We start from the raw sequence: 24,817 nt of genomic DNA on the forward strand, positions 1-24,817 counted from the left end.
GTTATGATGGACTTAATTCTTGCCCTGGTGCTCAACACCAAACTGATAACTTGTTCAGAAAGATATTTCAATCTCTGACCGGCAGTTCTACCTTTTTCCAACATCAGTTCTCACGAGGTTTCAGTTTCAAAAGACCACCAGCGTCCAGCAGTCACGATGTCATCAAACCGGCTGAGCAAACACATTAAAGAATTCTCAGTTTGCCAAGCCAGGAAAGTAAAAGCTTAATTCATAGATGAGAATTGAAATATTTTACAGACCTTTTAATATCAATGCACAAACATCAAAAAGAATGAAAATCATTTTTACAATACAATTCATGTTTATTATTTCTTGGTTTATTATATATTTTTTAACATTTTTGAAGGATTTACAATTTGCATTTAATTTTTTTATAAACCAAAAGAGTCTACTAATTATGGCTTGGAATCCCTTAAAATTCAGACCTCATGACTAAACTTCATATTTTCGTTTGGTAATTGCTCGAAATATTCACCAGTTCAACTGATTTCCCTTGAAAGTTTTAGAGAAGGGAAAATCACTGCCTGCACCCTCGATTGTTTGGAGAACTGTGTTCGCAGGGAAAATTCATAAATTACTGTCAATTTCACAGTGTAGTAACAGCAATGGTATTACCTTCACCCTTGCCATTGCTGTTGAAGGAGAGCCACTAAGTTCATTTGTGATGGTCTTCGGAAATAATATGTCCAGAACAAGTAAGTATTAGCTTTGAAATTGAGCAATGATCCAGATTTAGTTAATACCCTAAAGGGCATGTCCCACTTTCACGACTAATTCACGACCTTTTTTACTCGTGGACATTTTTCATCATGCTAGAAAAACGAGCCGACCTACGTGATGCCACGAGTACCTACGATGAGCATCACGACCTCCTATGACCTACCCACAGCCTCCTACGATCTCGTGACGACCATGCTGCGAGTATGAGTCAAGGGCAAACTCGGCAGAGGTCTTGAATTAGGTCGTGAAAGTGGGACAGGCCCTTAACAGTGCTTTACTATATACTAGACCAAGTGCAGGCACGTTGGGTCTGCTCCCCCAACGCAGCCATTCCCTACTCGTAGCCCCCACGGGAGACGTGGTCCTCCAACTCAAGCCGTTCCCGAAGATAAGATTCCAGGACTCAGCAGTGCGGCTGTTTTTAAATGGCGTCTTTGAGGTGAGAGGCGGGCGCCAGCAGCCGTTATGGTCACTGGCCAGCAGGAGGCGACAAAATGAGTGAGTGGGGGGGGGGGGGGAGAAGGATTTTATCAAAAATGTGTACAAAATTTAATGAGGAGTGGATACTTGGAATGAAAAGTGAAATCTCTACCGAAATGGAAAAAATCTTGGCGTTTCTGGGCCTGGTGTTGGCGTAGCAACGAATCAAAGGCTGGCACCCACAAGTCTGGCAGAAAGACACACACACACACACACACATTCAATCATGGCTGATCAATTTTTTTCCTCACACCTCATTCTCCTGCCTTCTCCCTGTAACAATAGTTGTGCATCAATTAACTCAAAACAATTGAGTATAATGTTCTCACTGATTGGTAAGAACTATTAAGGTTCTAGGACACAAAGTACTGGAGTATTTTAGCGGGAAAGGCAACATCTGCAGACAGGCATCTGCTGTTTGATTCCATATTAAGGTTCTACTTTGAGGTTAGGTTGAGTACAACACCATGTGACCAGCAGAACTGACCTACAAAGAAGTTAGTTGATTGAAGGTTAAAGGTATTGAAAGAATTTGATGGGAAAGAGAAATAGGAATTATTTTTGCTGGGAGATGGACAGGGTCCCTGGAATCATTTTTACAATGGAGATGCTGAAAATGTTTTATCGTTAAGTGAACTTGACAGCAATCATTTTCACAACATGTGTGCTACTGCACTTGTCACACTGTTGAATACGGAAAAATTAGAGTCAATACTTTCATGAGTGAAGATGTACACGAAATGTCGGAGTAACTCAGCGGGACAGCTGGATAGAAGGAATGGGTGACATTTCGGGTCAACACCTTTCTTCAGACCTCTCTCTGACTTTTCATCAGAGAAGTTGGAAGACAAACCTCTGGGCAAAAGTTGTTAATTTAACATTCGTTAATTGATGCTATGAAAGTACCAGGGGCTGGCAATATGAAGTAATGGAGCAGTTGGTGTTCTTCTAAAATAGTGGAAGAGGCTGGGGCTGAATGGCCCAGTTGTGATTCAAGTTTTGCGACGTTGTTAGATTCAGGTCCCTCTTCTTTGTGGACAAGAGTGAAAAACACTGATTTTAGTGGTACGGGTACCTTGAAATGACCCTCCGAATTTCCAAGGAGTTAGAAACATAGAAACATAGAAAATAAGTGCAGGAGTAGGCCATTCGGCCCTCCGAGCCTGCACCACCATTCAATATGATCATGGCTGATCATCCAACTCAGTATCCTGTACCTGCTTTCTCTCCATACCTTTAGCCACAAGGGCCACATCTAACTCCCTCTTAAATATAGCCAATGAACTGGCCTCAACTACATTCTGTGGCAGAGAATTCCAGAGATTCACCACTCTCTGTGTAAAAAATATTTTTCTCATCTCAGTCCTAAAATTCCTTTATCCTTAAACTGTGACCCCTTGTTCTGGACTTCCCCAACATCGGGAACAATCTTCCTGCATCTAGCCTGTCCAACCCCTTATGAATTTTGTAAGTTTCTATCAGATCCCCCCTCAATCTTCTAAATTCTAGCGAGGTATGCGTAGATATGCGTACTTATACGCATGTATGTATGTGTGTATATGTATGTATGTATATATATGCATATCTATCCAGTCTTTCTTCATATGAAAGTCCTGACATCCCAGGAATCAGTCTGGTGAACCTTCTCTGTACTCCCTCTATGGCAAGAATGTCCTGCCTCAGATTAGGAGACCAAAACTGTAGGCAATACTCCAGGTGTGGTCTCACCAAGACCCTGTACAACTGCAGTAGAAAACCTCCCTGCTCCTATACTCAAATCCTTTTGCTATGAATGCTAACATACCATTCGCTTTCTTCACTGCCTGCTGCACCAGCGTGCCTACTTTCGATGACTGGTGTACCATGACACCCAGGTCTCGTTGCATCTCGCCTTTTCCTAATCGGCCACCATTCAGGTAATAGTCTACTTTCCTGTTTTTGCCACCAAAGTGGATAACCTCACATTTATTCACATTATAGTGCATCTGCCATGCATTTGCTCACGCACCCAGCCTATTCAAGTCATCTTGCAGCCTCCTTGCATCCTCCGCACAGCTAACACTGCCCCCCATCTTTGTGTCATCCGCAAACTTGGAGATGTTGCATTCAATTCCCTCGTCCAAATCATTAATATATATTGTAAATAGCTGGGGTCCCAGCACTGAGCCTTGCGGTACCCCACTAGTCACTGCCTGCCATTCTGAAAAAGACCTGTTAACTCCTACTCTTTGCTTCCTGTCTGCCAGCCAGTTCTCTATCCACATCAATACTGAACCCCCAATACCATGTGCTTTAAGTTTGTATGCTAATCTCGAGTTGAACCAAAGCAACTATAGAAATTGTAATTACCACATTTATTCTTTGACTGTGTAAACCAATCTCACTATCACTTTCGCTGCGAGCGTAATTTTAGTAGCAATCCACGACTTGAGGAGTGGAAGAATTTGTATTGTTATTGATGTAAGGTTAGAAAGATTTCTACACACTAAGGACATTTTTTCTTGCAGAAGTCAATTAACCATATAACCATATAACAATTTACAGCACGGAAACAGGCCATCTCGACCCTTCTAGTCCGTGCCGAACACATATTCTCCCCTAGTCCCTTATACCTGCACTCAGACCATAACCTTCCATTCCCTTCCCGTCCATATAACTATCCAATTTATTTTTAAATGATAAAAATGAACCTGCCTCCACCACCTTCACTGGAAGCTCATTCCACACAGCCACCACTCTCTGAGTAAAGACTCAATTAACCAACAAATCTGTACCTCTTTGGAATATGGAAGGAAACTAGAGCACCCGGAGAAAACCCATGTGGTCACAGGGAGAACGTACAAACTCCGTACAGACAACACCCATCGTCAGGATTGAACCCTGGTCTCTGGCGCTGTGAGGCAGCAACTCTACTGCTGCACTCCTCCCCAAAGATCTCCTCTGGTGCCCTCCCACTTTGAATCTTGCTCCACTGTAATATATTTGTCCTTTGTTACATAATTACATTATTCACTCTAGTTAGAAACTTAAAAAAAATATTTGCAATTAGTTATTTATCAATAATATTAATATACATTTAGAAATCTGAAGTATAAGTATAATGACAGAGATAATCATTGCACAATCCTAATCTTATGGCATAATGCCTATCCCTGGTTGAAATAATAAATTTGCACTATAGCATAGAATGTAAACTAAGAAATAAATTACTATGAGACCATTCTGCCATCCTAGACATTGCAGATTGTCTGCGCATCATCTTTGCAACACTATTTGTTGGATCCAAACAATCATGCTGACAAATGTGAAAAATCAGCTCATCTGTAACAGAGATGGAACAAATAAACCTATTATCATCAATGATTTTGTTTGCGATGTTCTCATTATTGAACACTGCAATTCACAATCGATTTCTAGAAATCCCTTTATTTTCCCTGAACCAAGATCTTCATTAATTATCAAGTGTCATTTTAATCCAATACCATATTTTGCTAGTACTATCAGATATTTCATCCTGGTATACTTTAGATGGCTATATTTTGAACAAATTACAATGCTACTAGTTTGGCATTTTTTATCTATTTGTTGCCGAAGGAGAGTAGGAGGCAACCGTGGATGACAAGAGAAGTTAGGGATAGAATAAAACTAAAAGAAAAGATGTAAAAGCAAAGAGTAGCCGGATGCCAGAGGATTGGGAAACTTTCATAGGTCAATAGAAGGAAACAAAATGGGCAATACGGGCTGAAAAGATGAAGTACGAAGGGAAGCTGGCAAGGAATATAAAGAAGGGCAGTAAAAGCTTATTTAGATATGTTAAGGGAAAAAGAGTAGCAAAGTCAAATGTGGGTCCCTTGAAGGCAGACACGGGTGAAATTATTATGGGCAACAAAGAAATAGCAGAAGAATTGAATAGGTTCTTCGGATCTGTCTTCACTAAGGAAGACACAAACAATCTCCCAGATGTACTGGAGGACAGAGGATCTAAGGGGGTAGAGGAACTGAAAGAAATTTTCATTAGGCGAGAAATAGTATTGGGTAGGCTAATGGGACTAAAGAATGATAAATCCCCTGGGCCTGATGGTCTGCATCCCAGGGTCCTCAGGGAGGTGGCTCTAGAAATAGTGGACGCATTGGTGATCATTTTCCAATGTTCTATAGATTCAGGATCAGTTCCTGTGGATTGGAGGATAGCTAATGTTATCCCACTTTTCAAGACAGGAGCGAGAGAGAAAACAGGGAATTACAGACCAGTTAGCCTGACTTTGGTGGTGGGAAAGATGCTGGAGTCAATTATTAAAGAGGTGATAATGGGGCATTTGGATAGCAGTAAAAGGATTAGTCCAAGTCAACATGGATTTATGAAAGGGAAATCATGCTTGACTAATCTTCTGGATTTTTTTGGGGATGTGACAAGTAAAATGGATGAAGGGGTGCCAGTGGATGTAGTGTATCTAATCTTTCAGAAAGCCTTTGATAAGGTCCCGCATGGGAGACTAATGACTAATGACTAAAATTAGAGCACATGGCATTGGGGGTAGGGTGGTGACATGGCCCGGGGAGCCGTTGGTGTGAGGAGGAGTTACCTAGAGCTGTTAAGGATTCTGGGAGTTAAGGCCCAGGAGCCATTACAGAGGGAGGAGCCACGTCCGTGTGGTGAGTTCAAAAACACATCGCGGGGCTTGTTTCAACAGAGGCCCAGGAGCCGTTGGTGAGGGAGGAGCTAAAATCTGCAACGTTCCATTCGCAGATCACACTTCAAATTAAGGAGGCTGGTGGAAGCCTCTGATTGGTCAAACGGACTAGAGGAAGCAGCTGATTGGCTTGTATCCCGGGTAAGGCTTTGTATTGTATCCAGGATAAGGGGGAGAATGAGGGCCAGGGCAGTTTACTGTTCTGGATGTCAGATGTGGGAGGTCATGGAGTCTGAGTGCCCTCCAGACGTCCACATCTGTGCCAGGTGCGTCGAGATGGGGCTCCTAAAGGACCGTGTTAGGAACCTGGAGCAGCAACTCGATGACCTCTGTCTGCTCAGGGAGAGCAAGGAGGTCATAGAAAGGAGTTACAGGGAGGTGGTCACTCCAAAACCACGGGAGACAGAAAACTGGGTCACAGTTAGGAAGGGCAATGGGCAGAGGCAGGGACTGGTGAGTACCCCGGTGGCTGTACACCTGGAAAATAAGTACTCATGTTTGAGTAAGGGTGGGGGAGACAGCCTACCTGGGGGCAGCGACAGCGGCCGGGCCTCTGGCACAAAGACCGGTCCTGTTGCTCAGAAGGTTAAAGAAAAGAAGAGGAGGGCAATTGTAATAGGCGACTCTATAGTCAGGGGGTCGGATAGGTGATTCTGTGGACGCAGACAGGAGACCCGGATGGTAGTTTGCCTCCCTGGTGCCAGGGTCAGGGATGTGTCTGAACGGGTCCAAGAAATCCTGAAATGGGAAGGAGAGGAGCCTGAGGTTGTGGTACATATAGGTAGCAACGACATAGGTAAAAATAGAGAAGAGGTCCTGAAAGAAGAATTTAGGGAGTTAGGTAGAGAGTTAAGGAGAAGGACTGCAAAAGTAACAATCTCAGGATTACTGCCTGTGCCACGCGACAGTGAGAGTAGGAATGGAGCGAGGTGGAGGATAATTGAGTGGATGAGGGACTGGTGCAGTGGGTATGGATTCAAGTTTCTGGATCATTGGGACCTCTTTTGGGGAAGGTGCGACCTGTACAGAAAGGACGGGTTGCACTTCAACTCGAGGGGGACCAATATCCTGGCGGGGAGATTTGCAAAGGCTACTGGGGAGACTTTAAACTAGTATGGTTGGGGGGAGGAACTCAAATTGGGAAAGCTAGCAGTCAGTGCGTGAGGCAGGAGGCAGAGAATGGTAGCACTCGAACCCAAAATGTAGGGGAGAGAGAAGAAAAAGACAATAAACAGAGAATAAGAGAGGGTGGGTTTCTTAAATGTGTATATTTTAATGCTAGGAGCATTGTAAGAAAGGTGGATGAACTTAGAGCCTGGATTGACACCTGGAAGTATGATGTTGTGGCGATCAGTGAAACATGGTTGCAGGAGGGCTGTGATTGGAAACTAAATATTCCAGGATTTTGTTGCTTCAGGTGTGATAGAATTGGAGGGGCAAGAGGTGGAGGTGTTGCATTGCTTATCAGGGAAGATATTACAGCAGTGCTTTGGCAGGATAGATTAGAGGGCTCGTCTAGGGAGGCTATTTGGGTGGAACTGAGAAATGGGAAAGGGGTAGCAACACTTATAGGGGTGTATTATAGACCGCAAAATGGGGAGCGAGAATTGGAAGAGCAAATATGTAAGGAGATTGCAGATATTAGTAGTAAGCACAAGGTAGTGATTGTGGGAGATTTCAATTTTCCACACATAGACTGGGAAACACATTCTGTAAATGGGCTGGATGGGTTGGAGTTTGTAAAATGTGTGCAGGATAGTTTTTTGCAGCAATACATAGAGGTACCTACTAGAGAAGGGGCGGTGCTGGACCTCCTGTTAGGAAATGAGACGGGTCAGGTGGCAGAGGTATGCGTTGGGGAACAGCTCGGGACCAGTGATCACAATACCATTAGTTTCAATATAATTATGGAGAGGGTCAGAACTGGACCTAGGGTTGAGATTTTTGATTGGAGAAAGGCTAACTTTGAGGAGATGCGAAAGGAATTAAAAGGAGTAAATTGGGAAAGTTTGTTTTATGGAAAGATGTGGAAGAGAAATGGAGCACATTTAAAGGTGAAATTTTAAGAGTACAGAATCTTTATGTCCCTGTTCGGTTGAAAGGAAATAGTAAAAATTGGAAAGATCCATGGTTTTCAAGGGAAATTGGACACGGTTCAGAAAAAGAGAGAGATCTACAATAATTATAGGCAGCATTGAGTAAATGAGGTGCTGGAGGAGTATAAACAATGTAAAAAGAATCTTAAGAAAGAAATTAGAAAAGCTAAAAGAAGATATGAGGTTGCTTTGGCAAGTAAGGTGAAATTAAATCCAAAGGGTTTCAACAGCTATATTAATAGCAAAAGGATAACGAGGGATAAAATTGGTCTATTAGAGAGTCAGAGTGGACAGCTATCTGCAGAGCCAAAAGAGATGTGGGAGATATTGAACAATTTCTTTTCTTCGGTATTCACCAAGGAGAAGGATATTGAATTATGTGAGGTAAGGGAAACAAGTAGAGTAGCTATGGAAACTATGAGATTCAAAGAAGAGGAAATACTGACACTTTTGAGAAATATAAAAGTGGATAAGTCTCCAGGTCCTGACAGGATATTCCGTAGGACATTGAGGGAAGTTAGTGTAGAAATAGCAGGGGCTATGACAGAAATATTTCAAATGTCATTAGAAACGGGAATAGTGCCGGAGGATTGGCGTACTGCGCATGTTGTTCCATTGTTTAAAAAGGGGTCTAAGAGTAAACCTAGCAATTATAGACCTGTTAGTTTGACGTCAGTGGTGGGCTAATTAATGGAAAGGATACTTAGAGATAATATATATAAGCATCTGGATAAACAGGGTCTGATTAGGAACAGTCAACATGGATTTGTGCCTGGAAGGTCATGTTTGACTAATCTTCTTGAATTTTCTGAAGAGGTTACTCGGGAAATTGATGAGGGTAAAGCAGTGGATGTTATCTATATAGACTTCAGTAAGGCCTTTGACAAGGTTCCTCACGGAAGGTTGGTTAAGAAGGTTCAATTGTTGGGTATTAATGGTGGAGTAGCAAGATGGATTCAACAGTGGCTGAATGGGAGATGCCAGAGAGTAATGGTGGATGGTTGTTTGTCAGGTGGGAGGCCAGTGACTAGTGGGGTGCCGCAGGGATCTGTGTTGGGTCCATTGTTGTTTGTCATGTACATCAATGATCTGGATGATGGTGTGGTAAATTGGATTAGTAAGTATGCAGATGAAACTAAGATGGAAGTGGTGGAGGCAGGTTCATTGGTATCGTTTAAAAATAAATTGGATAGGCGTATGGATGAGAAGGGAATGGAGGGTTATGGTACGAGTGCAGGCAGGTGGGACTAAGGGGAAAAAAATTTGTTCGGCATGGACTTGTAGGGCCGAGATGGCCTGTTTCCGTGCTGTAATTGTTATATGGTTATATAGTTATATGGTTAAGATAGGTGGGGTTGTGGCTAATGAAGTAGATTTTCAAAGTTTACAGAGAGATTTATGCCAGTTGGAAGAGTGGACTGAAAGATGGCAGATGGAATTTAATGCTGATAAGTGTGAGGTGCTACATCTTGGCAGGACAAATCAAAATAGGACGTACATGGTAAATGGTAGGGAATTGAAGAATGCAGGTGAACAGAGGGATCTGGGAATAACTGTGCACAGTTCCCTGAAAGTGGAATCTCATGTGGATAGGGTGGTAAAGAAATCTTTTGGTATGCTGGCCTTTATAAATCAGAGCATTGAGTATAGAAGTTGGGATGTAATGTTAAAATTGTACAAGGCATTGGTGAGGCCAACTCTGGGGTATGGTGTACAATTTTGGCCGCCTAATTATAGGAAGGATGTCAACAAAATAGAGAGAGTACAGAGGAGATTTACTAGAATGTTGCTGGGTTTCAGCAACTAAGTTACAGAGAAAGGTTGAACAAGTTAGGGCTTTATTCTTTGGAGCGCAGAAGGTTAAGGGGGGACTTGATAGAGGTCTTTAAAATGATGAGAGGGATAGACAGAGTTGACGTGGATAAGCTTTTCCCACTGAGAGTAGGGAAGATTCAAACAAGGGAGCATGACTTGAGAATTAAGGGACAGAAGTTTAGGGGTAACATGAGGGGAGACTTCTTTACTCAGAGAGTGGTGGCTGTGTGGAATGAGCTTCCAGTGAAGGTGGTGGAGGCAGGTTCGTTTTTATCATTTAAAAATAAATTGGATAGTTATATGGACGAGAAAGGAATGGAGGGTTATGGTCTGAGCGCAGGTATATGGGACTAGGGGAGAATACGTGTTCGGCACGGACTAGAAGGGTCGAGATGGCCTGTTTCCGTGCTGTAATTGTTATATGGTTATATGGATAGAAAATTGGTTGGCAAAGAGTAGGAGTGAACAGGTCCTTTTCAGAATAGCAGGCAGTGGCGAGTGGAGTGCCGCAAGGCTCAGTGTTGGGGCCGCAACTGTTTACCATACATATTAATGATTTGGAAGAGGGAATTAGGAGCAACACTAGCAAGTTTGCGGATAACACAAAGCTGGGTGGCAGTGTGAACTGTGAAGAGGATGTTAGGAGGTTGCAGGGCGACTTGGACAGGTTGAGTGAGTGGGCAGATGTGTGGCAGATGCAATATTATATAGATAAATGTGAGGTTATCCAATTTGGCGGCAAAAACAAAGGGGCAGATTATTATCTCAATGGGGTTAGGTCAGGTAAGGGGGAGGTGCAGCGAGACCTGGGTGTCCTTGTACACCGGTCACTGAAAGTTGGCGTGCAGGTACTGTAGGCAGTAAAGATAGCTAATGGAATGTTGGCCTTCATAACAAGAGGATTTCAGTATAGGAGTAAAGAGGTTCTTCTGCAGTTGTATAGGGCTCTGGTGAGACCACATCTGGAGTATTGTGTACAGTTTTGGTCTCCTAATTTGAGGAAGGACATCCTTGTGATTGAGGCAGTGCAGCATAGGTTCACGAGATTGATCCCTGGGATGGCGGGACTGTCATATGAGGAAAGATGGAAAAGACTAGGCTTGTATTCACTGGAGTTTAGAAGGATATGGAGTGATCTTATAGAAACATATAAAATTATAAAAGGACTGGACAAGCTAGATGCAGGAAAAATGTTCCCAATGTGGGGCGAGTCCAGAACCAGGGCCCACACTCTTAGAATAAAGGGGAGGTCATTTAAGACTGAGGTGAGAAAAAACTTTTTCACCCAGAGAGTTGTGAATTTATGGAATTCCCTGCCACAGGGGGCAGTGGAGGCCAAGTCACTGGATGGATTTAAGAGAGAGTTAGATAGAGCTCTAGGGGCTAGTGGAGTCAAGGGATATGGGGAGAAGGCAGGCACGGGTTATTGATAGGGCACAATCAGCCATGATCACAATGAATGGCAGTGCTGGCTCCAAGGGCCGAATGGCCTCCTCCTGCACCTATTTTCTGTTTCTATGAAATTATGATGAAATAGACCAGTGTTGGGTAAATCTTCAGTCTCAAGTAAAGGAATTAATCAATGTTGTTGAAGCATCTCCTATGGTTGCCAACCCACTTTTGAATGTTGCTCCTCTGTAATATATTGATATTCCTAATATCTTTATGATGCTATCAGATAAACACTAAGTTCTTGAGTAACACCACACAGTTGAGTTTGCTGAGTTACATGGGCAAATGGGACTTGCTTTAATGGGACATTCTCTGTGGAATTCTCTGGCTGTTCTCTGGCCGGTTCTCTGGATGCTTTCAAGAGAGGGCTCGTAAAAATAGCGGAGTCAGGGGATATGGGGAGAAGGCAGGAACGGGGTACTGATTGTGGATGTTCAGCCATGAATGGTGCTGGCTCGAAGGGCCGAATGGCCTACTCCTGCACCTATTGTCTATTGACATCTTGATTAGCATGGACGAACTGTGCTGAAGGGCCTGTATCTGTGCTGTATGACTCTATGACTCCAAGTACTTAATCATCCTCAGATAACAAGGCATCAAGGATGAGGCCCAGTGCTAGAGAAAGATAGGTAGAGGGCATCAACAACCTTAGGGTGAGGATGTTTGAAGAGATTCAGTGGCAGAGATACAATGGTGAACAAGCATCTTTGGAAAAGGGGGGTGGGGTTGGTTGGAGATATTGGGGGATATAAAGAGGTGATCAGAAATGTTCTGGCTGTCATTAAGAGATGGGAATAATCAAATTGTGCAAGAGCAAGGGTATGCCCACATAGGGGAGAGAAAGCAGAAGGGAAGGGATAAAAGAGGGCAAGTATGATAGTCAAAGAGTCATACAGCGTGGAAACAGGCCCTTCGGCCCAACTTGTTCACACCGATCAACATGTCCCACCTTTCTATGTTTGGCCCATATCCCTCTAAACCTGTCCTATCCATGTACCTGTCTAAATGTTTTTAAAATGCTATAATAGTACCTGAACTACCTCCTCTAACAGCTCGTCCCATACACCCACCACCCTTTGTGTAAAATAGTTATCCCTCAGGTATATATTAAATCATTCACATTTCAGCTTACACCTGTGTCCTCTGGTTCTTGATTCCCCTACTTTTGGTAAAAGACTGTGCATCTACCCGATTTATTCCCCTCATTATTTTGTACACGTCTATAAGGACTCCAAGGAATAGAGTCCTAGCCTGCTCAACCCTATAGCTCTGGTCCTCGAGTCCTGGTAACATCCTCCTAAATCTTCTCTGCAACCTTTCCAGCTTCCAAGTGGTGGCAAACTCAAATGTGAGGAAAAGGGTAAATTGAGAAAAAGATTCATATCATGATGGATATTTTTATATTTCAAAATAAATTATCAGGAAGGATGTTCTTAGTTTGTTCTGTTGTAGCTACTGTGCCTGTTCAGCTGGGGTCTCAGCCTCGTCTTCCTCTGGCATCATATTGGGTTCCGCAACCATTGGAAGATTTTCAACCTGCTCAACAATGTTAGCCGCAGGGACTTCCTCCTCCACTGCTGTTGACTCCAGAGTCTCTGCATCAGCTTCAACCTCTTCAGAAGTCTGGGAATCATCTGTTTTTAACGACAGTTCCAGATGGCAAATTAAAACATATCCAGATATTACATTGGTATTGTTTGGAGGGAGATATTACATTGGTAGACAAAAATGCTGGAGAAACTCAGCGGGTGAGGCAGCATCGATGGAGCGAAGGAAATAGGCAATGTTTCGGGTCGAAACCCTTCTTCAAACCTTTGCTCCATAGACGCTGCCTCACCCGCTGAGTTTCTCCAGCATTTTTGTCTCTTTGATTTTCAGCATCTGCAGTTCCTTCTTAAAAAACATTGGTCTTGTTTGAAGGGAAACCTCGCCCTAAATGCAGGGCTACTTGCAGAATCTACTCTTGCACAAAGGTGCAGATATTGATTTTGCATTGTAAATTTTGTGTTTTGCACAACTAATGGAGGCAACCACTATTTGTAAGTCCATTGATTTTAATTCCGTTTAAGTCAAAGGAATGAAGTAAAACAGACTGCCAACTCACTGCAATCAACTGATTGTATGCACAGAATGTATGACAAAGGTTCAGCAGAGTCTGGTGCTATACTAGTAATCCTAGGCAGCGCCAACAGTGTTCAGCATCGTCTGGTATTAATGATCCCAGTGAAAGGTCCCAAGAGGTGACATTGAAACAGGAGATGTGGAGTCAGTATGGATAGAACTAAGGAATTGTAAGGGTAAAAAGACCCTAATGGGACTAATCTACAGGCCCCCAAACAGTAGCCTGGACATAGGGCGCAAGTTGAAACAGGAGTTACAATTGGCATGTAGTAAAAGTAATGCTGTGGTTGTTATGGGAGATTTCAACATGCACGTAGACTGGGAAAATCAGGTTGGTACTGGACCCCAAGAAAGGGACTTTGTCGAGTGCCTTTGTGATGGATTCTTTGAACAGCTTGTATTGGAGCCTGCCAGGGAGAAGGCAATTCTGGATTTAGTGTTATGTAATGAACCGGATTTGATAAAGGACCTCGCGGTTAATGAGCCATTAGGAGGCAGTGACCATAACATCGACAATTGGAGAGGGAGAAGAGTAGATCGGAGGTGTCAGTGTTGCAGTTGAATAAAGGGGACTATGGGGCCATAAGGGAGGAGCTACACTAAGATACACTAGCAGGGATGACAGTGGAACAAAAATGGCAGGTGTTTCTATGAATAATACAGAAGGTGCAGGATCAGTTCAGAAAGGAAGAAAAATTCCAAGGGGAGAAAGGGACGACCATGGCTGACAAGAGACGTCGGGGACAGTATAAAAATTAAAGCGAAGAAATACAACATAGCAAAGATGAGCGGGAAGCAAGAGGATTAGATAATGTTTAAAGAACAACAGAAGATAACCAAAAAGACAATAAGGGGAGAAAAGATGAGGTACAAAGGTAAGCTAGCCAAGAATATAAAGCAGGATAGTAAAAGCTTCTTTAGGTATGTGAAGAGGAAAAAATTAGTTAAGACCAAAGTTGGACCCTTGAAGACCGAAAAAGGTGAATTTATTATGGGGAACAAGGAAATGGCAGATGAATTGAACAGATACTTTTGATCTGTCTTCACTAAGGAGGATACAAAAAATCTTCCTGATATAGTAGTGGCCAGAGGATCTGGGGTGCAGAGGAACTGAAGGAAATCCACATTAGGCAGGAAATGGTGTTGGCTAGACTGATGGGACTGAAGGCTGATAAATCCCCAGGGCCTGATGGTCTGTCTGCATCCCTGGGTACTTAAGGAAGTGGCTCTAGAAATCGTGGATGCATTGGTGATAATTTTCCAATGTTCTATAGACTTAGAATCAGTTCCTGGGGATTAGAGGGTAGCTAATGTTATCCCACTTTTTAAGAAAGGCGGGAGAGAGAAAATGTGGAATTATAGACCAGTTAGCCTGACAGAGTCAATTATAAAAGATGAGATAGCCGCACATTTGGATAGCAGTAACAGGATTGCTCTGAGTCAGCATGGAATTACGAAGGGGAAATCATGGTTGACTAATCTTCTGGAATTTTTGGAAGATGTAACTAGGAAAATGGACAAGGGAGTGCCAGTGAATGTAGTGTACCTGGACTTTCAGAAAGCATTTGATAAGGTCCCACATAGGAGATTAGTGGGCAAAATTAGGACACATGGTATTGGGGATAGAGTGCTGACATGTATAGAGAAGTGGTTGGCAGACAGGAAACAAAAGAATAGGAATTAACGGGTCCCTTTCAGAATGTCAGGCAGTGACTAGTGGGGTACCGCAAGGCTTGGTGCTGGGACCGCAGCTATTTACAACATATATCAATGATTTGGATGAAGGGATTCAAAGTAACATTAGCAAATTTGCAGATGACACAAAGCTGGGTGGCAGTGTGGACTGTGAGGAGGATACTATGAGAATGCAGGGCGACTTGGATAGGTTGAGGGAGTGGGCAGCTGCATGACAGATGAAGTTTAATGCGGATAAATGGGAGGTTATCCACTTTGTTAGCAAAAACAGGAAGGCAGATTACTATCTAAATGGCATCAAGTTGGGAAAGGGGGAAGTACAACGGGATCTGGCGGTCCTTGTACATCAGTCTATGAAAGTAAGCATGCAGGTACAGCAGGCAGTGAAGAAAGCAAATGGCATGTTGGCCTTTAGAACAAGCAGAATCGAATATAGGAGCAAAGAGGTCCTTCTGCAGTTGTACAGAGCCCTAGTGAGACCACACCTGGAATATTGTGTGCAGTTTTGGTCCCCTAATTTGAGGAAGGACATTCTTGCTATTGAGGGAGTGCAGCGTACATTTACAAGGTTAATTCCCGGGATAGCGTGACTGTCATATGCTGAGAGAATGGTGCAGCTGGGCTTGTACACTCTGGAGTTTAGAAGGATGAGAGGGAATCTCATTGAAACATATAAGATTGTTAAGGGCTTGGACACGCTAGAGGCAGGAAACATGTTCCCGATGTTGGGGGAGTCCAGAACCAGGGGCCACAGTTTAAGAATAAGGAGCAAGCCATTTAGAACGGAGACGAGGAGACACTTTTTCTCACAGAGAGTGGAATTCTCTGCCTCAGGTGGAGGCAGGTTCCCTGGATGCTTTCAAGAGAGAGCTAGATAGGGCTCTTAAAAATAGCAGTCAGGGGATATGGGGAGAAGGCAGGAACGGGGTACTGATTGGGGATGATCAGCCATGATCACATTGAATGGTGGTGCTGGCTTGAAGGGCCAAATGGCCTTCTCCTGCACCTATTGTCTATTGTCTATTGTGATAGCTGCAGTTGGATGCAAAAAAACAATTTCAGCACCAGTGGAAGTAGGGATAAAAAACAACATTTTTTTTCAACCTTACACATTGTCCAATGAAAGTTACTTGGAACTGAAGGTATGTAGGTATCAGAAGACCACGTGATCATAATCACCAGAGATGCTCACTGGCAATGGATGGGCTAGTATACACTGTACAAGAAGAATATTCTCTTAAAAAGATGCCCAAGTAAACAGGGTTATATGTCAGGGTCAGGATTATACGTCCTATCCGAAAGACAGAAAGGTGGGCAGAGCGGGTGGGGTAGCTCTGTTGGTTAGGAATGTATATAACAAAGATTAGTGGGAAACCCGAGGATTGGGAGTTATTAAAGAGCAACAGAAGGTAACTAAAAGGGCAATATGGGGAGAAAAGTTGAAATACAAATAATATAAAAGATAGCCAATAATATAAAAAATAGCAAGAGTTTCTTCAGTTCTATAAAGAGTAAGAAAGAGGCAAGAATGGACATTGGACCACTGGAGAATTATGCAGGAGAAGTGATAATGGGGAATAAAGAAATGACAGTAGTTGAATAACATTTTTGCATGAGTCATCCCATTTACATCAGTCATCCTACTTTCCAATGTTGAAAATCTGGGGAACAACTACTTCAAAGTGCATTTTGCACATTATTAATAAACTATTATGAAAGCAGACTATCTTGGGAAATAAATTACTATTTATCCATTATCAACCTACTACGCCTCGCAGATCATTTCTGACTTTATCACTTTGAGCTGTCTGCCCTCCACAGCCTCCAACCTTATCATTCCCCAGTCCCGCATGGCCCAGTTTTACCTAAGTCTGAAGAAGAATCTCAACCCGAAACATCACCCATTACTTCTCTCCAGAGATGCTGCCTGTCCCGCTGAGTTAGTCCAGCATTTTGTGTCTACCTTTGGTGTAAACCTGCATCTGCAGTTCCTTCCTACATACTATGGCTCCATTGTCCGTCATTAAAAAAAGTTCAAAGATCCAACATCCAAAAGATACTCCAAGATGGAAATTTGTCTTTTGTTACCTAAAGTAATGTTGGAATTAGCTGCTCACTGTTTCCTCTCTGGTACTAACGAATAAATATGAATAGTTACACCAAAGATTCCATAATTGTAAAAATTATTATTTTTTAATTTAAATACAGTTTACAGGTTAATTAGGAAAAATATGCTGGTTTTGCTTTGTATAATTTGCGAAATGCAGGCTTTGCGGGTTGCAGAAGACCTGACTTTTAAGGAAATTAAATTTGTCGCAAATTATCCCATACATTTTTTGAGATTTTTTCAAGAAATAATAATAATAATACAATGCTTTGTGGCATTCATTAACAAAGGTATACAGCATATTCGGTCAATTATGGGTAGTTATGGTGCATATTTGATGACATGGAAGAATTATAGTGAGTGTATGTAGAGCAATAGGATATGGATTACTGTAGAAAACAGACCAAAAATGGCTTATGAATAGCTTTCAGGAATGGCACCATTATGTAACCAAGGTACTGCCTGTACTTACAAATACAATAATTGGATTGAGCTATTTCTCTACATTTATAATGTAAAACATTTGAATTCAAAATTATGTTTTGAAGGCTGAAACTATTCCAGTAGTTACTGACCATTGACTATCTAGTTACTTTAGCAGATGGATATTTTTTCATCACAGCTCTAGCCAAAGTCAGATGCTTCTTTCACCTAATTTACTAAGGACATCATAATATTTCATCTTGAGTTTGAAATGTGTGAAAAAAATGTGTCTGAAGCTGACGCTTGGGTAATATCAACCTTCATAGGTAACATCAACCTACCTACCTACAAAGTGTATATCCTTCTGTTGAAAGATAGATAAGCCTTTGATAGACTTCTATTGAAGTACAGATGCTCCCCGATTTACGATGCTTCGACTTACGATGTTTTGGCTTTACGATCAGCAAACGCTCGGCAACCACAGCGAGCCGCACGTCACTTCCGGTCACGTGATAGTAATGCCTTTTCGATTTGCGATATTTTCGATTTATGATGGGTTTATCGGAACGTAACCCCATCGTAGGTCGAGGAGCAGCAGTATAGAATTATGGGCTAGTATAGGCTAGTTAATCTTTACCTGAAGTAGGTAGTGGCAGAACTTCAATCACTTCTTCTTCCACTGTTGACTTTTCCAAGTTGGGTTCAACTGTTGAAGGACTCTCAAGTGGCTCAACGTTTTCTGCCGGGCCTTCTTCACCAGCTTCTACCACTTCAAGAGGTTGCACTTCATCTGATTTTATTGAAAGTTTAACAGAACCACATGAAATTATAAGCAGTCACAATATGAGTTAGGCTTAACATGTAATTTCAACCCAATCAGTTTGATGCAGGGCTGCTTGCAGGATTTACTGGCAAACACACAGTATATTTGAAGTAATGAGGAGAGTGCACTCGATGGTCTGGTAGTAAACCACTCAGACCTTAGATGCTAACCATATATAACCATATAACAATTACAGCACGGAAACAGGCCATCTCGACCCTTCTAGTCCGTGCCGAACACATATTCTCCCCTAGTCCCATATACCTGCGCTCAGACCATAACCCTCCATTCCTTTCTCGTCCATATAACTATCCAATTTATTTTTAAATTATAAAAACGAACCTGCCTCCACCACCCACTGGAAGCTCATTCCACACAACCACCACTCTCTGAGTAAAGACGTTCCCCCCTCATGTTACCCCTAAACTTCTGTCCCTTAATTCTCGTCATGTCCCCTTGTTTGCATCTTCCCTCCTCTCAGTGGGAAAAGCTTATCCACGTCAACTCTGTCTATCCCTCTCATCATTTTAAAGACCTCTATCAAGTCCCCCCTTAACCTTCTGCGCTCCAAAGAATAAAGCCCTAACTTGTTCAACCTTTCTCTGTAACTTAGTTGCTGAAACCCAGGCAACATTCTAGTAAATCTCCTCTGTACTCTCTCTATTTTGTTGACATCCTTCCTATAATTAGGCGACCAAAATTGTACCCCATACTCCAGAATTGGCCTCACCAATGCCTTGTACAATTTTAACATTACATCCCAACTTCTATACTCAATGCTCTGATTTATAAAGGCCAGCACACCAAAAGCTTTCTTTACCACACTATCTACATGAGATTCCACTTTCAGGGAACTGTGCACAGTTATTCCCAGATCCCTCTGTTCACCTGCATTCTTCAATTCCCTACCATTTACCATGTACGTCCTATTTTGATTTGTCCTGCCAAGATGTAGCACCTCACACTTATCAGCATTAAACTCCATCTGCCATCTTTCAGTCCACTCTTCCAACTGGCATAAATCTCTCTGTAGCCTTTGAAAATCTACTTCATTACCCACAACTGGACAGGATAGTGAAGACAGCAAGCAGGATTATTGGTGCTCCACTCCCCTTCCTGCTGGACATATACAGGAAGAGATGTATCAACAGAGCCATCTCCATCATCAAAGACCCTTACCACCCATCGCATGACATTTTCTCCATCCTCCCATCTGGGAAGAGGTACAGGAGCATTAGCTGCAAAACCAGCAGGATGCTCCTCAGCTTCTTCCCACAGGCTATAAGACTGTTAAATGGACTTTGCCCCCTGCCAAGTATCGCGCACAAACCCCCACTACAGCAGAGCCACTGTTGTGCCGCTGCCGGTCGGAACGGCTGTTGAATGTTTAGTAGAGTGTTAAATTTGTTCATGACATGTATTTTTTTATTTTCATTTCTATTTATTTTTTCATGCACACTGAATGGACACTGGTTGAGCAACGTTTTTTTGTTTCCTCTGGGTATGCGAATACTCAGGAAATGACAATAAAGATATACAATACAATATACAATACAATACAATACAACCCCTCCTATCTTAGTATCATCTGCAGATCATTGATGTACATGACAAACAGTGGACCCAACACATATCCCTGTGGCACCCCACTAGTCACTGGCCTCCAACCTGACAAACAACCATCCACCATTGCTCTCTGGCGTCTCCCATTCAGCCACTGTTGAATCCATCTTGCTACTCCACCATTAATACCCAACCATTGAACCTTCTTAACCAACCTTCCATGAGGAACCTTGTCAAAGGCCTTACTGAAGTCCATATATACAACATCCACTGCTTTACCCTCATTAATTTCCCGAGTAACCTCTTCAAAAAATTCAAGAAGATTAGTCAAACATGACCTTCCAGGCACAAATCCATGTTGACTGTTCCTAATCAGACCCTGTTTATCCAGATGCTTATATATATTATCTCTAAGTATCCTTTCCATTAATTTGCCCACCACTGACATCAAACTAACAGGTCTATCTATAATTGCTAGGTTTACTCTTGGACCCCTTTTTAAACAATGGAACAACATGCGCAGTACGCCAATCCTCCGGCACTATTCCCATTTCTAATGACATTTGAAATATTTCTGTCATAGCCCCTGCTATTTCTACATTAACTTCCCTCAATGTCCTAGGGAATTGAAATTGAAAATTGAAATCCTACACAAAGCAGGAGATGTACACCAACAATGGACTCTACACCAATGAGATGGTGAAATAAATAAGCTAGGGTTTCAATCCTGGCAAATATTTGATGCTGAGACATGAATTAGTGTAGCTATCAGTTGAAGCAGGGTCATAATTAGCAGGGATAGCTTAATGGACTATTAATATCCAGCCTACAATCTCACGGCAAACTGGTCACATTGTTATGCTGAGACCAATGTGGTGGAATATAGTGCGAACAGGGTCTGCCCACACATGATTCAATACACAAGCAACATTTGGAGGAACTGTTGCGTAATATAATTAGATCCTGAAGGAACGGCACAACTGGAATCTCCAAGGCAAACAGCACTGCATCACCAGCTGAACCTTAGCATATTGAAACCTGTTGAATTAATCCACGATGACAACTGGAGTAAAAAGTCCCATCAAAAGCACAAAAAGCAGTCTCGCTTGCATGCCTTCGCAGCATGCAAAAGACAAATACTCAGCTTAAAAAAAATGTAATTGATAGTCATTAATGTAAATGAAAAGTAGAGAAAGAAAAGGCAGACAACGACATGAAGATACAGTAACTCCCCTCTTTGTAAACTATTCTTGCGAGTTACATGAAGGATATTATAGTTAGGCGGAAGTTAATGTGTTTTATATAAATTCTTCATCAGTGAGGAAACACGTGATGATGCATGGTAGTTTATTGGTTGGCTTGAAAGAAAGGAATTACTGAATTAGAGTACATAGCAGGTGGATAAACATAAAATGTTGTAAAAACAGGCATGGAAACATGCATTTTTTGCTCAGCTTTCAAATAAACTAACTAATAAAAAAATTGAATATTTTATAAAGATGTCCTCTAAAAATGTACTTTCATTTAAATACTTCAATTGAATGGCTTTTCAAGCTCCACATTGTGCAAATTAATAATGTTTGAAAGCAATGTTGGCAATAATAAGCAGTCATTCCATTCAAATTAATTCCTATAGGAATGGAAAAAATATAAAATGGCTACCCCTGGTGTCCAATTCTACATCCTCATTTTAGACAGTAGTATTCTTGGTATTTTATTCTGGAAAGCGTACAATAAAGAAGGAAATTATTAAAATGATGAACAGTAAGTCATTGTTACATGTTTATTATTAGTAATAATTTTCCAGCTATACCATAAATTTAGGATGGCATTTTGTTGCATTAGTTAAGATCAATGATTAAAAATTAACTGTACCAATACAGGTGCACAACCTTTTATCCGAAAGCCTTGGGACCAGAACACTTTTCGTAATTCAGAATTTGTCGGTCTTCGGAATGGAAATTTTTTAGCGTAGATTTTAATGGCTGGCTCAGTGGTAGAGTGCTCGGCTCATATCCGCAACGTCGCGAGTTTGTGCCTTGATCCAGGCAGTTACTCGGTCGCGAGTTTGAGTCTTCAATGTCGTTTTTTCTTGCAGAATAAATGTTTGTATGAAATGCAGTGTAGGAGAGGTGTACTGACTGTGTGGGCAGAACTTTGGAAGTGATTGCCCACCAGTCTAAAAAGCCGCTGTGTCTCCCTGTCCCTGGGATAGCAGGGGGCGATCAAACAGCACAATACCCCCCTCCCCCTCCAACTCCAGAGGAATCCCCTCCCCGATTGGACGCTACGGCGACAAGTGGCAGTTTGCCCACAGCCCGAGCTGCGCCACCCCAAGAACACCTTGCACACCATCAGCTTCTGCCCCTACGTGTTCCTCTGGAGTTGGAGCGGGGCTGGGCTGGAGTTGCTGCTGGCTGTGGGTCTCTGGGATCTCCGTGCTTGCAGTGGGCCTGGGGGGTCGCTGTCCCGTTGGTCCTGACGTCTCCGGCCACCCCCCTGGACTGGAGCTGCGACTGGGAACTGTACCACCCTTGCCCCCTCCCTCTGCAACTGCAAACAACCCCACTCTCCTGCAAGGGCGGTACAGTTCCCGGAGGATAGCAGGTGGCCGGAGACGTCAGGACCAACAGGAACCCGCTCCCCGATGGGCCCCTACGACGCCCCGAGCTGCGCCCCGTCATCCGCAACCCAGGTTCCTCTGTAGTTGGAGCGGGGCTGGGCTGGGCTGCTGCTGGCTGTGGGTCTCTGGGTTCTCCGTGCTTGCGGTGGTCGATGTCCAATTGGTCCTGACGTCTCCGGTGACTGCACTGACCTGCAGCCATCGCCGACTTGAAGACAGTACAAAGCCCCCGCGCCGGTGCAATGAGCGGGGAGCTGGAGAGGGGAGGGAAGGGGTCACACACATCGCCGGGGAGCAGAGGGGTGTAGGTGGGGTGAAACTGAAGGGAGCGACAATCTGCTGCTGCCTGCACGCTGAGTTAAAAAGTTCCCACGCAAGACTCACGATAAACTGTGTATCGTGTCTACCGTGGGAACTTTTTAACTCAGCGGGCAGGTAGCAGCATATTGTCAATTATTAACCCTCCCGCGCAATATACCCTCACCTTCTCTTTTATGGATGGGGATTTAGTTCCCCTTTCTTCGAGGACCGACCGGAGGTTCCGCTGTCACCTCTGCGGGCCGCCCTCGGTGAACGTTTTCAAGGACCTTTCTTCAAGGACCAAAAAAATGTCGCTATTCGGAGGTTTTCGTTATTTGGATCTTCGGATAAAAGGTTGTGCACCTGTACTACTTAACATGAACACAGAGCACAGAAAACAGACAAGTTGGAAGATAAGGATTTATTTTCAAAATTAAGTAAAGTCTAACCTCTTCTTGAAAGGCACTTAAGTAACAACTTACTGCAGTTACTTGGAAACCAGGAAAGAATAAATATATACCATTTAAGACATAGAGTGTGCTGAATGGACTCAGATTAAACTTTACTTTAGAGATACAGCGTGGAAACAGGCCCTTCGGTCCACGGAGTCCGCGCCGACCAGCAATCACCCCGTACACTAGCACTATCCAGCACATTAGGGACAATTTACAATTTTATCGAAGCCAATTAACTTACAAACCTGCACGCCTTTGGAGTGTGGGAGAAAACCGGAGCACCCAGAGAAAACCCACGCAGTACCAGGGAGAATATACAAACTCAATACCGACAGCACCCGTAGTCAGGATCGAACCTGAGTCTCTGGCGCTGTAAGGCAGCAACTCTACCGCTGCGCCACTGTGCCGCCCATGTAATTAACTGCATATCGATATGCAAATCTCAAACGAATTATGTCTTAACACTAAAGGGCCTGTCCCACTTTCCTGAGTTACTCACGAATTCTCCCGAGTTTTCCCCTTGATTCAAACTCGGAGATGCCAGCAGTAGGTACTCGGGCTATTTTTTTTACTCGTGGACATTTTTCAACATGCTGAAAAAACGTCCCGACTTACCTGATGCCCCGAGTACCTACGGCTGGCATTACGAGCTGCTACGAAATATCTACGGCCTCCTACGGACATTCCCCGAGTTTGAATCAAGGGGAAAACTCGGGAGAATTTGTGAGTAACATCGTGAGTAACTAAGAAGACACTTCGACAAATCGTTAAGAATGTAATCTGTAATTTTTCCAGGCATTTCACTATTTATGGCAAACTGTTAACATTAAGGTGCAATTATTATTGTGTACTCACCAGCTTTCTCTGTAACTGTAGAAAGGAAAAATGAAGAATAATGAATTTGTTAAAACTCAAATAGTATCAAGATTTTTTTGTTAATGGCAGAAAATGCTCACTTTCCCTCAAACGCCTAGCAAATAAAAATGTCATCACTGCAGAGAGTAATGTCTCAAGCAGTATTCCAGCTCTGTTATGAGTTTGCTTAGGCCAGCAGCAACTGGCTTATGGCAAATGGTCTCTGGATCTCTGAATTAACAAAGAGAAAAAAATAACTTGGCTCCAGCCCCTAACTTTGGTTCAGATACTGGTCACATGTGGATACATGCCATGCAGTGCCAACATGTACCTGCTGGTTGGAAGGAAAAACATGGATAACAGCCCAAGGACCTGTATCCCAGCATGAATCAACAACTTTGGGAGTGAAGTAAAATGATTGGGTGGTAAGCAGGAAGTTTGTTAATCCTGTCATGACACTGTCACGTAAATTGCATTATGAAGCAACAATGTGTTAAAACGACAATTAATTCCAGAGAGCAGATAGGAAAAATACGGAGAGAAATTTGGACAGAATGATATAGAATGTTCCTAAAAT

General features: G+C 42.8%; 1 protein-coding gene across 2 annotated transcripts in view; it reads right to left on the reverse strand.

Annotated features, from left to right (window-relative positions):
• Positions 1-302: 302 nt before the first annotated feature.
• The window catches only part of mgarpa (mitochondria localized glutamic acid rich protein a), a 65,442-nt gene continuing 40,927 nt past the window's right edge, over positions 303-24,817 (reverse strand). The window contains exons 4-6 of one of the 2 annotated variants that reach the window (XM_055643467.1): positions 24,241-24,255; positions 18,259-18,411; positions 303-12,909 (exon numbers count right to left, since the gene is read on the reverse strand). In XM_055643467.1, the coding sequence (XP_055499442.1) occupies positions 12,728-12,909; positions 18,259-18,411; positions 24,241-24,255 (350 nt within the window). In that variant the 3' untranslated portion in view covers positions 303-12,727. The remainder of the gene's footprint in view (positions 12,910-18,258; positions 18,412-24,240; positions 24,256-24,817) is intronic. The other variant, XM_055643475.1, reaches the window with a different exon arrangement.

This window comes from Leucoraja erinacea, chromosome 1, assembly GCF_028641065.1.
Source record: "Leucoraja erinacea ecotype New England chromosome 1, Leri_hhj_1, whole genome shotgun sequence".
NCBI lineage: Eukaryota > Metazoa > Chordata > Chondrichthyes > Rajiformes > Rajidae > Leucoraja > Leucoraja erinaceus.